The sequence below is a fragment of the Silurus aristotelis genome (genome assembly GCF_946808225.1).
Source record: "Silurus aristotelis genome assembly, chromosome: 16".
NCBI classification, from domain to species: Eukaryota; Metazoa; Chordata; class Actinopteri; order Siluriformes; family Siluridae; genus Silurus; species Silurus aristotelis.
Genome location: NC_139589.1, coordinates 5,175,428 through 5,188,001, shown reverse-complemented (window position 1 = coordinate 5,188,001; position 12,574 = coordinate 5,175,428). Strand labels below are relative to the sequence as shown.

The window sequence follows — 12,574 nt, the reverse complement described above, 5'->3', positions numbered from 1 at the left end:
TTTTCGAGTTTCTATCCAATCATATTTCAGCCATTATTTCACATGTCACCAGGGTCAAAAGAATCTGCTGCGAATCCTTTATGTTGCTTTAACCAATCAGATTTTGAATTGGCGACACCAGGGCCATCTTGCAGGCGTACAGTATTGTTTGGATTTCACATCCTTTGATTGGATGGTCAGAGAGCTATGTAGTTTGTATAGCAGTACATATTTACTGTCCTCTGAAAATAACTCAACATACAGCTGTCTAAATAGCTGCAAACATAAGTGAGTACACCCTATGTGAACATGTCAAAACTGTGTCCAAAATGTCATTATTTTGTGTGAGCACTATTGTTATCCAGCACTGCCTTAATCCTCCTGGGCATGGAATTTACCAGAGCTGCACAGGTTGTTGCTGGGAACCTCTTCCACCCCTCCATAATGACATCACAAAGCTGCTGGACACATTGTGCATCACCACCTTTTGCTGAGGAGGCACCACAGGTGCTCAACAGGGTTCAGGTCTGGAGACATACTTGGCCACTCCATCATATTCACCTTCACCTTCCTCAGCAAAGCAGTTGTCATCTTGACAGTGTGTTTGGGGTCGTTCCAATATGTTCAAGTTTATTTCTATATATTTCTATTTATAATGGACATAATGGCTTCTAAATATAAGTGAATTATGCAGAACTATGCAGACTTTGGCAAGGAAAATCTAAGATGGTATGAGGAAGAAACATTGAGAGGAACCAGACTTAAACGGGAAACCCATCCTCATTTGGGTGATATCAAGGGTGTGATTATAAATCTTAAAAACAATACAAAACACCGGAAAGAGAGAAGTGTGACTATAAAGGTAATGTCCTTTCTACAGTCTAATACAGTCAGCTGAAGTTGTGGAACTGAGCAACTCATAAAATAGCTCAACATCTCAAATCATTATAGATCCAACAACAACTTCTCCATTCCAGAGCCTTTAAATGTTCAGTGATGGAGAAACTGCATATGTAGAATGTTATTTGTTAAACGGTTAATGTTATAATTATATATGCATATAATATTAGATATTCAATATATGATGTGCACACATTTTTATTTCTATTTGTAACCATATTATTTGTTTCTATTATAATGCATTTTTATTCTTCAACTTTAAATGATTAGAAATAAAAGGCATTTTACTGCATGCTGTATGCATATAGTGTGTCATGTGAAATGAATGTAAATAAAACCTGAATGTGAATAGAAGCTAATTCGGGTTTAGCAGCGCGCGCCGCCGTGCAGAAGAGCAGACGGGGAAAGATTCGATTTGGTGGAAGAGACCAAACGGGACCCGGCAGAGGGGGGATGCGGGATCACGCTTTAATTATTAAATAAAATAATACGTGTTCGTGGAAAATATCAGTCAAATATTTATGACGGATCAACAAAAGAATGTACATCATTCAGTGAAACCATGTGAACGTTAGTTTTATTGATTTTGTGGTGTCTTTGTGTCCACCGTCACTTGGAGGCGCCCACAAGCCGCGAGCTGAGTGACGCCTCGAGCCGGATGCTGCAAGATGGACTTTCACATGGCGAGAACATCGCCGGCGAGTTGATCGCGTTTCTATATCGTACTGTGGACAGTCAGCGGACACAATACGCTTCTTAACAGGAAGCCACGAATGGAGGCGATGCGCAGGGCAGAAGAAGCGAAGTGAAATCGATTGACTGGTTTTAAGTAATTGGTTTAATTGATTGATTAATTGATTTGCTTGATGTTTTAAACTGACGTGAACGCGAAATAAAAAACGATATTAACAAAAAAATTATTGAATAAACCGTGAGTTTTGGTTGCTTAATCGAGCTCCGACGGACCGGACAATGGCGGCGGTAACGAGCCCGGAATCGAGCGCTCAACCCCGCGTCTACTTCCAGACGCCTCCCGGTACCGAAGAAGAAGTTCCCCAGAAGCAAGGACGAGTGACGGTGAAATATGACCGAAAGGAGCTCCGGAGGAGGCTGAATCTGGAAGAATGGATAGTGAGCCAATTAATGAATTTATACGACTGTGAGGTAGGAACCGGTTCAGCATCAGCATCACTTTGCTTTGGCACTGTGGGAATCCTTTGTTGTAGAGAGTCCTGTCTTTTCTCATTTTCCCCAATCTAATTTATATCCAAAATGTTAGGCTTTATATGTTTTTTTATTTATTTTATATGTACCTTAATATTGCAATTTAATTGATCCCATATGTGACTTTTTTTTTATTTTTTGCTCTGGATCTTCATGGAAGGGTGTGGCCACATCCAACTCCAGACAAAGCCATAAAACAAAGGTGACCATGCAGGTGATGATGGAAAGCATGACACCAGCTTTCGCTTCCGCTCAGTATTCATCCTGATCATTCGATTCAGGTCCAAACCTTAAATTATCATTACATTACAATGCTATCTACACTGTTAAACAATTTTTTTTAGATAAATACAACATGCCCAATAATCAAAAAGCAGTCATCTTATCTCCCTTATCTCCATCTCCCTACGTATCTATCCGACTGATAATCATTACATGTGAAGCTAAATGTCCTGCTTGTGTGCAAGAAACTGATTCAGAAAAAGCCTCCTTCATCCAGAGGTGATGTCATCTGATCGGAAAATGCAAAGCCTGCTGGAAATAGTGGGTGAACAACTCCGACCCAGATTATTGGCATGAACACAGGAGCATTGTTCTCTCATTCTGCACTTCTTGAACTGGGATTTATTTATTAGTTTGTTTCGTTTTTGTTACGCAGTGTAAGACCTCAAAACCATGCCACGTTGTCTTAGCCCTTTGTCCTCATCTGACTACCTGTCCCAGGTAAACGCCAGATCTTTTAGCATAGAATACATTAGAAATAATTTTTTCTTATTGGATTCAGCGTAGGGGTCATTCCCCCCACATACTGTAACATTCAGGGACGCCTTTTTCTTTTGTCTTATTCTCTTTTGTGTGACTGAAAGCAGCAGCAGCATTGAAGAGCACATAAAAGTAAGGAAAGATGCTGGGGCTTATTTCTTTCCAGCCCAGAGTGTAGATACATGCAGCATATATGTAACAGTTATGTCAGTTTATTGATACATTTTCTAGATTTTATCTCTATTTTGGCTGACGCGTCTTTAACATACCAGCGATCGAGGAGTCACACATGAAATACTGAAATCACAATAAACTCTGACATTCACTGATTATTATTTGCTCATCTTTTTTTGGATGGGAAAAGTAATCGTACATGGACTAATCAGACACTGGCCAATCAGAAAGCTAATTATATGGCACAAACATCAGGACCATTTGTTTTTTGTTTTTGTATTCTAGTAGTCATAATCTCTTAAAAATCCAGAAAATTGGTCCTGTCCAAAAAAATTTTTTTCTGTAATTTAGTCATCATTTGGGAATGAACGTTATATCACAACAAACAAAAACCCTAATTAATGTCAAATGTAGCCTAGCTGAAGGTGCAACAAAGAGAATTGCACAGTGACATCATACGGAACTTGTTTTGTTTTTTTTCTCTTCAGAGGTTTGGGAGAAGACCATCGTTTGGCCTGCAAATAACTATAATCTTTATTACCACTGTAGCCTGGTATGACTCATTTCCTTTTTCACAGTACGGCAAATTAGATGCCTTCAAAATTGGTGTCATGGGGAAGAGCTCGCTGTTGCACTTACTGACCTTCAAATTGTGCATAATTTTTTTTTTATTAAAACAGTTTGAATACGGTATGTAGTGCAAAATGCATGTGCTATAAATAGTATGTAATGTAATGCTTCAGTGTGTATGAGTTTTATTACGTTGCTAGGAGAATAACACCTCTAATAATGTTTATGGCTGTTAAGTGATCATTAGGGATAAAGAGTTTCCCACAGAGTCAGTCACTTTTAAAGGCAGGATGTGAGCTTCATTACGTTGGCCCAAAATCAACGTGGTGTTGGTGCTCAGCATGAATTAATTCAAACTTCTGCACTCACATGGTCACGTTTCTGATTTCTCACTGACTGCTCTCGTGTACTGATTATCATCACGAACGTGATCCTGAGGTGAGAAGAACTAGGCAGCTTATAATTAGATTTTTTTTCTGGATGTTATTTTACTTCTACAGTCAACCTTATGATTTCTTTTCTCTACAGTATTACAACTTCCTGTGTTTAAAACACAGTAATAAATAATTACGTTCACACTATAGGCTTTTTTTATATGGCCACCTGCCTAATATTGTGTTGGACCCTTTTTGCTGCCAAAACAGTTCTGACCTGTCAAAACATTTTTCCTGATCCTAACACATCAACTTTGAGGACAAAATATTTACTTGCTTCCTAATAAATCCCACACACTAACAGGTGCCATGATGAAGAGATAATCAGTGTTATTCACTTCACTGGGCATAATGTTATACTGTCATAATGTTATGCCTGATCGGTGTCTGTACAAAAGCATTGGGACACCTGATGTTTTGAGCCATATACTGTACAAAAAGCTTTTTAGGGTGTTATTGTATGTGGTAGCATAAAAGTCTTTCTTCAGTTGAAGTGGGAGACCCGAACCTGTTCCAACATGACAATGCCCCTGTGCATGAAGTGAGTTTAATGATTCACATGGGTTGGAGTTGAAGATATCGAGTATCCTGCTATAGACCTCAAACCTATTAAACACCTTTGAGATGATTTAAAACACCATAATTACTTTTAAACACTTACAAGAAAATTTTGTCTTCATGCTTCATTTTGGTTTCACTAAAAATAAACATAAATTTACATAAAACATTTTTGTCCATGCCCATGTTGATTAGAGTTTTAAAAACTTGAAAGGTATTAATTTAAGCTACATTTAGAAAAGATAAAAATGTGTGATAAAGTTGCGATTATGCACGAGTTGACTGATAAAATCATGCTCATATATATATATATATATATATATATATATATATATATATATATATATATATATATATATATATATATATATATATATATATATGTGTGTGTGTATATATACGTATATATACATGTTGCTTGTTGTAGTGGAATGCTGGCTGTACAATAATCTATATTTTTCTTGCCCAGGAAGTTGCATTTTTGTCTCTTTCTGCATGTACTGTACACTGAACTGAACATTGCCCAGTAGCACAGCATTGTGAACATGTGTGTCTTCATGTGTGATGGACAGCAATAGTTATTTAAAGCCAGGTGCAATGACAGCTGTCCTTGAAAGCTGTGAAGATTATGAAGCAGAGGGAAAGGAAATGGCACAGATCTAAAAGAGCTCTCGCATTCAACAAAAAAAAAGAGCAAGGCCGAGATGGCGGAAACGGCTAATGACTGGATATGTGGCATCATTATATTAGCAATAACAGTTTCGCTGTAAGAGAAAGTTCCGCTGAAGTGTGCTGTTGCAGTAAAGAAGAGAGAGGGTTCATTCAACTGGGTTTGCAGAAAGCAGGGACACGCGGACACATTGTGTCCTTGTTTATGCAGACTTTGACACTCTCGAATACCGTGGATTTAGCTCATCCTGTTTTGTGTTAGGAGGAAATCAGGGACAAAGACTGTAGAAAGTTGGGTTATTCATGCCTGTGTTAGCCATCTGTAAAGGTAATTTTGTAATCTTATGAAAGGAAGAAGGGATGGGACGAGCTAAATTTAAGATTTGATCTCATAGGCCATATATAGACAAAACACACACTTGTTTTGTTATAGTTTGGTCAAATGTTTGTGCTTTCTAAAGATCCCAGGCCATATTCAGTCCCTTTGGTATATTAATACGCTCCAGACTTCTGGAAAGCCTTTCAGCTGGGTGTCCCTCTGGGGATTTGTGTTAATTCTTCAACAAGAATATTAGAAGAGGACCGGTGTGCAGTCAGCATTCCAGTTTATCCCAAAGGTGTCCAGTGGGGTGAGGTCAGGGCTCTGTAGGACAGTCAGGTTCTTTTACTCTCACACAACCTTATTCTTAAACCATAGAGCTCGCTTTGTGCACTGGGACCCTGTCGTTCTGGGACAGGCTTGAGCTGTTTCATTTTACTCAAGGGAAATTGTAATTCTACATCATGAAGAATTTATGTTCTTACAAATGTACAAATCTTCAGTGTTCTTACACATTTATGGCAACGGGTCCGAGGAGAATCGCATGGAGGAGGTGAAGGTCAGTGGTTAAGACTCTGCGTTACAGCTCGGAAGAACCCCGGGTATTGCCAAAGCTGCCGCACTTGAGGCCACTGAGCAAGAGGGTCCAATTTAAATCGCAAAAAGCAAATTACTTCTTACTGCAGATGTCATAAAAGCTGTATTTGTCAAAAATGTTTTTTGTGGTGCTCTATTTTGATGCGTTTAAATAGTCCCCGTCTGGTTAGTTAGATATTGTGCAAAATAACCACTTCTCTCAGCTGACTTGATATGAAGCATGTTGGCATATAAACATAAAGTCTTCTGCAACGTCCAAACGTCTGAAGCGCAGGACAAAGATGAATCACCGAGTGCTACAGATATCACTTCATTATTAAAGAAAGGAACAAACAACACAACACAACCTTGGCTTGTTTTTATATCATATGAGTTGATGTTCTGAAAAGGTTCTTGTTAATGTCCATGTTCATCATTTACACAAAGTCAAACTCAAATTTAACTTAGTTGTTCATTTTTCGTTCCTTTCTTTATCCGTATTCAAAAAGGAAGCAAATGAAACAAACACAAAAAAAGCAGAGTAGCGGGAAGAAGCAGTCAATACACTGGAAATAAAAGATAGGGAGCGGAACTAAACTTAAAAATTGCGGTGGGAGCAGGAGAAAATCTTTTTTTTTTTGCGGGAGAAAATAAATTATTTTTGCAGGAGAAAATAAAAATTTTTGCGGGAGAATTTTTTTATTTTTTATTTTTTGTGGGAGAAAATAAAAGTTTTGTGGGAGAAAATACAATTTTTGCGAAAGCGGGTCTGAAAAAATCCATCCAGTGCAGGTGTCTAACTGCCAAACTCCCACGTCTTGGCCCTTGAGCAAGATCTTAACCCTCAACTGCTCAGTTGTAAATGAGATCATTTTAAGTTGCTCTGGTAAAAGCGTCTGCCAAATGCCGCAATTAATTATAAACACATTTTTGGACTAAGGAAAAAGGCATTATATCTGAAAATTTCAACTAAAATAGTAAATATTTCCTCTAACTGTTAAACCTAAACATAAAAATAAAGATGCTAGCCAGTTATAATGTCAACATTTTCCTTCATATGTAATACAAACAAAGAACTTTAAGTCTTATACTTATATTCTTGTCAAGGGAACACTCTGAGTGAATTTGGATTAGAAGCTTCAACAGCAGCAGTAACAGTAGGGCACGAGTGGTTCAGTGGCTCTGGGTTACTGAGGATACAGTGAGGGTTCCTGCTGCCTTTGTTTGACCATATGTTTTAGGAGTGCTAGTGGATTTAATTTCAAGGCTCTGTTTTACTGATGAAAAGTTTTGGGGTTCAAGCCCACTGTTGGCTTCTTTAGCAAGGCCTGTAGCCCTCTATGGTCCAGGGGTGATGTATCATGGCAGACTCTGCACTCCTACTCCCCAAATTATATCCTTATAATTGCTGAGCACCTTTTTTTCCATCCTGCTCCATTGTTGTTTCTCCAACCTTCCTCAGCAGTTCTTTTCTCTCTCACTGCAGGAAGACGAAGTTCCTGAGCTGGAGATTGATGTGGACGAGCTGCTGGACCTGGCCAGTGACGTCGAGAGAGCCATCAGAGTAAAGGTTCAAGCCTTTGAGATATTTATCGTCTTAAGCTTCAAAGATCTTGCTGAATAATGCATGCATACCTATGCTAATTTGACATTTTGTCTTGCTTAATGTAGAAAAATACCACCCACCCACCATGACATTATTCCTGCCTTCAGGGTCTGAAAGATATTGTTCCACGCAGCATTTAGGAATTTTTTATTTTGCATGACTACAGAATGCCGCTGTTTCTAATTCAAACTGAGGTCCAAACCTGGGAACAAAATGTTAATGTCCAAATCAGTCCTGAATAAGCCAATTCTGTTTTATTTATGTTGTAAACAATACATGTTATCACTAAGCAAATTTGCATTGAGCCACATGCAGGCAACCAACCTCAAAAAGAAACCGTGGCTCTTCTCAACCAATCACAATGCTCAGGTGTGAGAAGTGAGGACAAAGTGTACTTATTATTTGAAGAAAGTTCAAAGTGAACATATTGTGGCGTCTTCGCAATAGGTCAGTATAAACACCAGAAAAGTTCAGCTTTTTCTGAATTTTTGATTTCCTCATGCAGAAATGCAAATCATATTATTATAGTTTCATACAACTTTTCTTCGGATCTAAAGCTCCATCTTGATTACTGCAAAGCTGTTCAAATAGAATTAGGTTTTCCGATAATGCTAATGAATTATATGTAAAAAGTGATTGAGGTCACGAGAGGTACCAATATCCATAGCTAGGTTGGATCCTACTTGACTATAAACGATTAATCAACTGTTTTTTTTAATGGATGCTAGATATAAACACATAGAAAAAAAAAAAAAACACACTTCATGTAAAATAGTTACTGTACTGTATTACAAAAATAATAAAACAGTACTAAATCATGAAAACATGTTAAATTAAATAAATATGAATATATGAACTATATCAATAAATATTCAGGAAAATAAAAGACATGCATTCAAACTGAAACAAAAAGTTACTTTCCAAATATCTAAAACCAGTTACAATTTAAAAAATCAAAATAAAAAACCACCAACAAAAGGCATGTCAGTGATCAAGTCAGTGAATTCACCTATAGAGGGCACTCTTGTACTGTATAATGACAGCGGACCTTTTCAGCCACTCCAGCCAGAGACGCGACCCGGAAAAACTGTGGGTATGGATAAGTCTAACAGTTTTCATCTATCGAGACAATTAATTAGCAAAACTGACGAATCTGTCAACCTCTACTTATAATGTCTTAAGATGCTATCTCCTCTAATGTCCTCTGTGTGGAAAGGCATTGTTAATAAATAGGGTCATATTCATGTATATATTGTTGGCTAATGGTATTCAGTAGTTAATTAGTGTAGTTAATTAGCCATAAACTTAAATTTGAATGTTTGGAGTAATCATCACTTGGGAAGTACTGGCTTATACTGAGTATGATGAATGTGGACAGCTTGATGATACATGAGATTACTGTGGAAATCGATCACTTAGAAACCATGAATATGAATAACAGTTTTAATACAATAGTTAAAAACTGCAGTTGTTACAGTTTTCCATCCATGTTAAAGCTATAATAAATTTCCTGTTTGCACAATTTCAGTTTTTGATCACATACGCAGTTAGAAGGGATTTATCTGCAACCCCAACTTCAAAATCTCGTGCCTGAATTATTTTTCTTAAAATGGTACATTTCCTTAGTTTAAACATTTAATACATCTTCTATGTTCAATCATGAGAATAATATGCGCTTATGAGGTTTTGAAATCATTGCATTCAGTTTTTATTTTGTTTTATCACAGCGTCCCGACTTTTTAATCAGGGTTGTACGATCGCATTTATAATCAGTGACACCCAGATGAGGACAGATATCCTTTTTGCATGTGGTTCCTCTCAAGGTTTCTTCCCCGTGTCGTCTCCAGGAGTTTTTCCTCACAGCTAGAGCCTTTGGTGTAAATCCTCTGTACCAGTGAATTTCCGTAAAGCTGCTTTGTGACATTGTCCATTGTTGAAAGTGTTCAAATATTAAATTTAATTAAATGTCAGTGTGACATTATGCATCACATCAAACTCTCAGACAGTGATGCTGGAGAATATTCAACACCCAGTCTAATTACAGAATAGTCTGTAACTGAGACATGCCTACGTTACATTCAGACTTCCGCACACACACAAAACCTGATTAAGATTAAGATTAAGGTCAAGTCAAGTCAAATTTATTTCTATAGCGCTTTTCACAACAGAAATTGTCTTAAAACAGCTTTACAGAAATCACCAGTTAAGGTGAATGGTGTGTGTTTATCCCTGATGAGCAGCCATGGCGACTGTGGCAAGGAAAAACTCCCTTAGATGTAATGAGGAAGAAACCTTGGGGGGAACCAGACTCAAAAGGGGAACCCATCCTCATTTGGGTGACATCAAGAGTTTGATCATAAATCTTTCAACAATACAGAACACTGGAGAGAGAGAACTAACATGAGTACTGGAGTATAAGATTATAAGTAATGTTCCTTCTACAGTATTTATGGTTATAAAACTAGGAGCTACTGAGCTCAACATTTGTGATCATCACAAATCCAGCAACAGCTTCTCCATGCCAGAGCCTTTAAACACTCCAGGAGGTCCAATGTCAAAACTCCACACATGTAGTGGGATCCAATTGGCACTGGTAGGTCTCTAGATGTTTCGGGATGTTTGCGAGCATCTACTTCTTCAAAGGTCCATAATCTTCATGAGGTGGGACGTGACTGGAGCTGGCCAAACCTCAGGAAGCCTCGGAATGGGGAGAGAAAGAGAAGCAGTGGAGAGAAATTGGCTGGTCTGAATTCGGATCTGTTCAATTTCTGTATTAAACCCTCACTACATTTAATTTCCTGACCCCTGTGTACTTATTCTAATGTCCTGGGGATGAAGAGTTCCTGTAGTCCTGGGATTATAGTCTTTATGATTATAGTAGCAGCAGAACGTTGATTTGCAGAATAATGTCTTTACCATTTCTATCACAATTGTTTTTTAACAGACTTTAAAAAATGTTTTTTCTTTTTTTTTATTCCAGATGCTGCTTGTTGACTGTTACAAACCTAATGATGTAAGTGCTTAGATCGGATTTTTGTTTATTTTCTCCATAAACACTATCTGTCATGGGACTGGAGAAAGCTTTGAGTTTTTAATATTTCAATGAATATGTTAATCTAACAGTAGACACGTTTATCATATGTAAATATACAGTAATTTAAAAACAGGGTCACTTTCGAATAAACATGATTGTTACTGGTGATGAATCGAAAGTGATCAAATTTGTTTATTCCTTTGCTGGTTAGCAGCTCAGATACGATCAAAATGTCACAAGAATGTTTTTTTGACTTATATTTTACTCATAATGAGTAATTATTAATTACTCATTTACCAGCAAGCAGTTCCTGAACACTTTTCAATACTGTTCCTAAACCTGAAATGGTGGAACTGATTTGTCTTTATTATTGTATATATCTATGGCTAACAAGTAATGACAACAGAGCATGAAAACTGCATGCCAAAACCACGCACTCAAAAAATCGAACACTTGCTAACGTGTGTTGTTTTTGGTACTACCTGTAAACCCCCCTGCGTTCCTGCAGGACTTTGTGGCTGCGCTGTTGGAGAAAGTGCGAGGCATGCAGAAGCTCAACACCCCACAGAAGAAGGGGGACATAACCCCATGAAGCATCCAGAAGCTCCTCCACTACAAACACCACCACCACCACCACCGTTACTCTGTTCCTCCAACCATGCACGGTGGAGAAGGACACACGGACCGTACTATTCCTCTCCGGTGTGTCAAATGGAAATGAGCGAGGAGCTCAGCCAAGCCAATCTCAGCTGCAGGTTAATCACGCCACCTGTCTTACTTTGTTTTAATTACCGTTTCCTTACTATATTATTCCCATACAGTGTGTGCTAGTGTCCCTTTATTAGCTTATACGTACTGGAAGGGGCAGGACGTGTTGTGAAATGGTTAGTGTTAATCAATTTTTGTACGCTTATACACTAAGTGCATCTGTAATTGAGTAGAAAATTAGGTTACGGCTTTTTTTATTCCCATCCCTGTAGCTCTCATCGGACGTCTTTGGGTTTATTTTTCCCTTTTTTCTAACTCTTGTTCCTTCATAAATAACACTCGGGCTACGGCAGCTATTGGACACAACAATGAGAGAGTGACGTTGTTTTAAATCAAACGAAGCTTCTTGGGTTGCGACGTATTTCGAAGCAAACAGGGGAACAAGGGAAAAACAGGGCTTTTGCGTGTTTGAGATTTTTTTTCCCCCCATTTTTGTAGGAGTTTAGGACAAGAACCACGAATCTCTTCGCTTTGTAAACTTTGTTGCTTTCTGGGTGCTTTTTTAAACCAGAAGATCAATGTCTAGATCAACAAATTCAATCCGAACTGTAGCAATACATTCAAGAGTGCTTTTTTTGTGTTATGGTTTTCAACCAGCCGCCATGTGCATTTTATTTATATATATATATATATATATATATATATATATATATATATATATATATATATATATATATATATATATATAAATGCAGCTTGAACCGTTTCTTCAATGATACCAGAGTGAAATGTTTGGACAGCACTAGTAAATAAGTCATAGATCCCCAATAGGAAAAAAAAAAAAAAGACACTTTTTTTGTACATAAAATTTTTATTCGACTCAACAATTTAAACTCCAAACGTTTTTTTAGACAGTAAAGAAGTAAACGCAATCCCTGTGTGCTGGAATGAAGTCCTGTACTGTATGCACTCTCACATCCAAGTGTGTGTAGTAAGATTGTTAAGAAAATAAAGAATGGTGCTGAAAACACCCGGCTACTGCGATTATTTATATCATGTCA

At 37.7% G+C, this 12,574-nt stretch overlaps 1 protein-coding gene across 1 annotated transcript; it reads left to right on the top strand.

The window, feature by feature from the left end:
• Positions 1–1,339: 1,339 nt before the first annotated feature.
• On the top strand, positions 1,340–12,541 carry ppp1r14ba (protein phosphatase 1, regulatory (inhibitor) subunit 14Ba). The gene is made up of 4 exons (XM_083564662.1): positions 1,340–2,043; positions 7,652–7,735; positions 10,752–10,784; positions 11,314–12,541. Exons 1-4 carry the CDS (start codon positions 1,852–1,854, stop codon positions 11,395–11,397), a joined length of 393 nt encoding a protein of 130 aa, XP_083420788.1. The 5' UTR covers positions 1,340–1,851; the 3' UTR covers positions 11,398–12,541.
• The last annotated feature ends 33 nt before the right edge of the window (positions 12,542–12,574 follow it).

What these genes read in the sequence shown, in the direction of transcription:
- ppp1r14ba (XM_083564662.1), top strand. Translation starts at nt 1,852, where the DNA reads ATGGCGGCGGTAACGAGCCCGGAATCGAGCGCTCAACCCCGCGTCTAC. An exon ending in AGAGAGCCATCAGAGTAAAG is followed by an intron (nt 7,736 to 10,751) that starts GTTCAAGCCTTT and finishes TTTTTATTCCAG; the next exon opens with ATGCTGCTTGTTGACTGTTA. An exon ending in ACTGTTACAAACCTAATGAT is followed by an intron (nt 10,785 to 11,313) that starts GTAAGTGCTTAG and finishes GCGTTCCTGCAG; the next exon opens with GACTTTGTGGCTGCGCTGTT.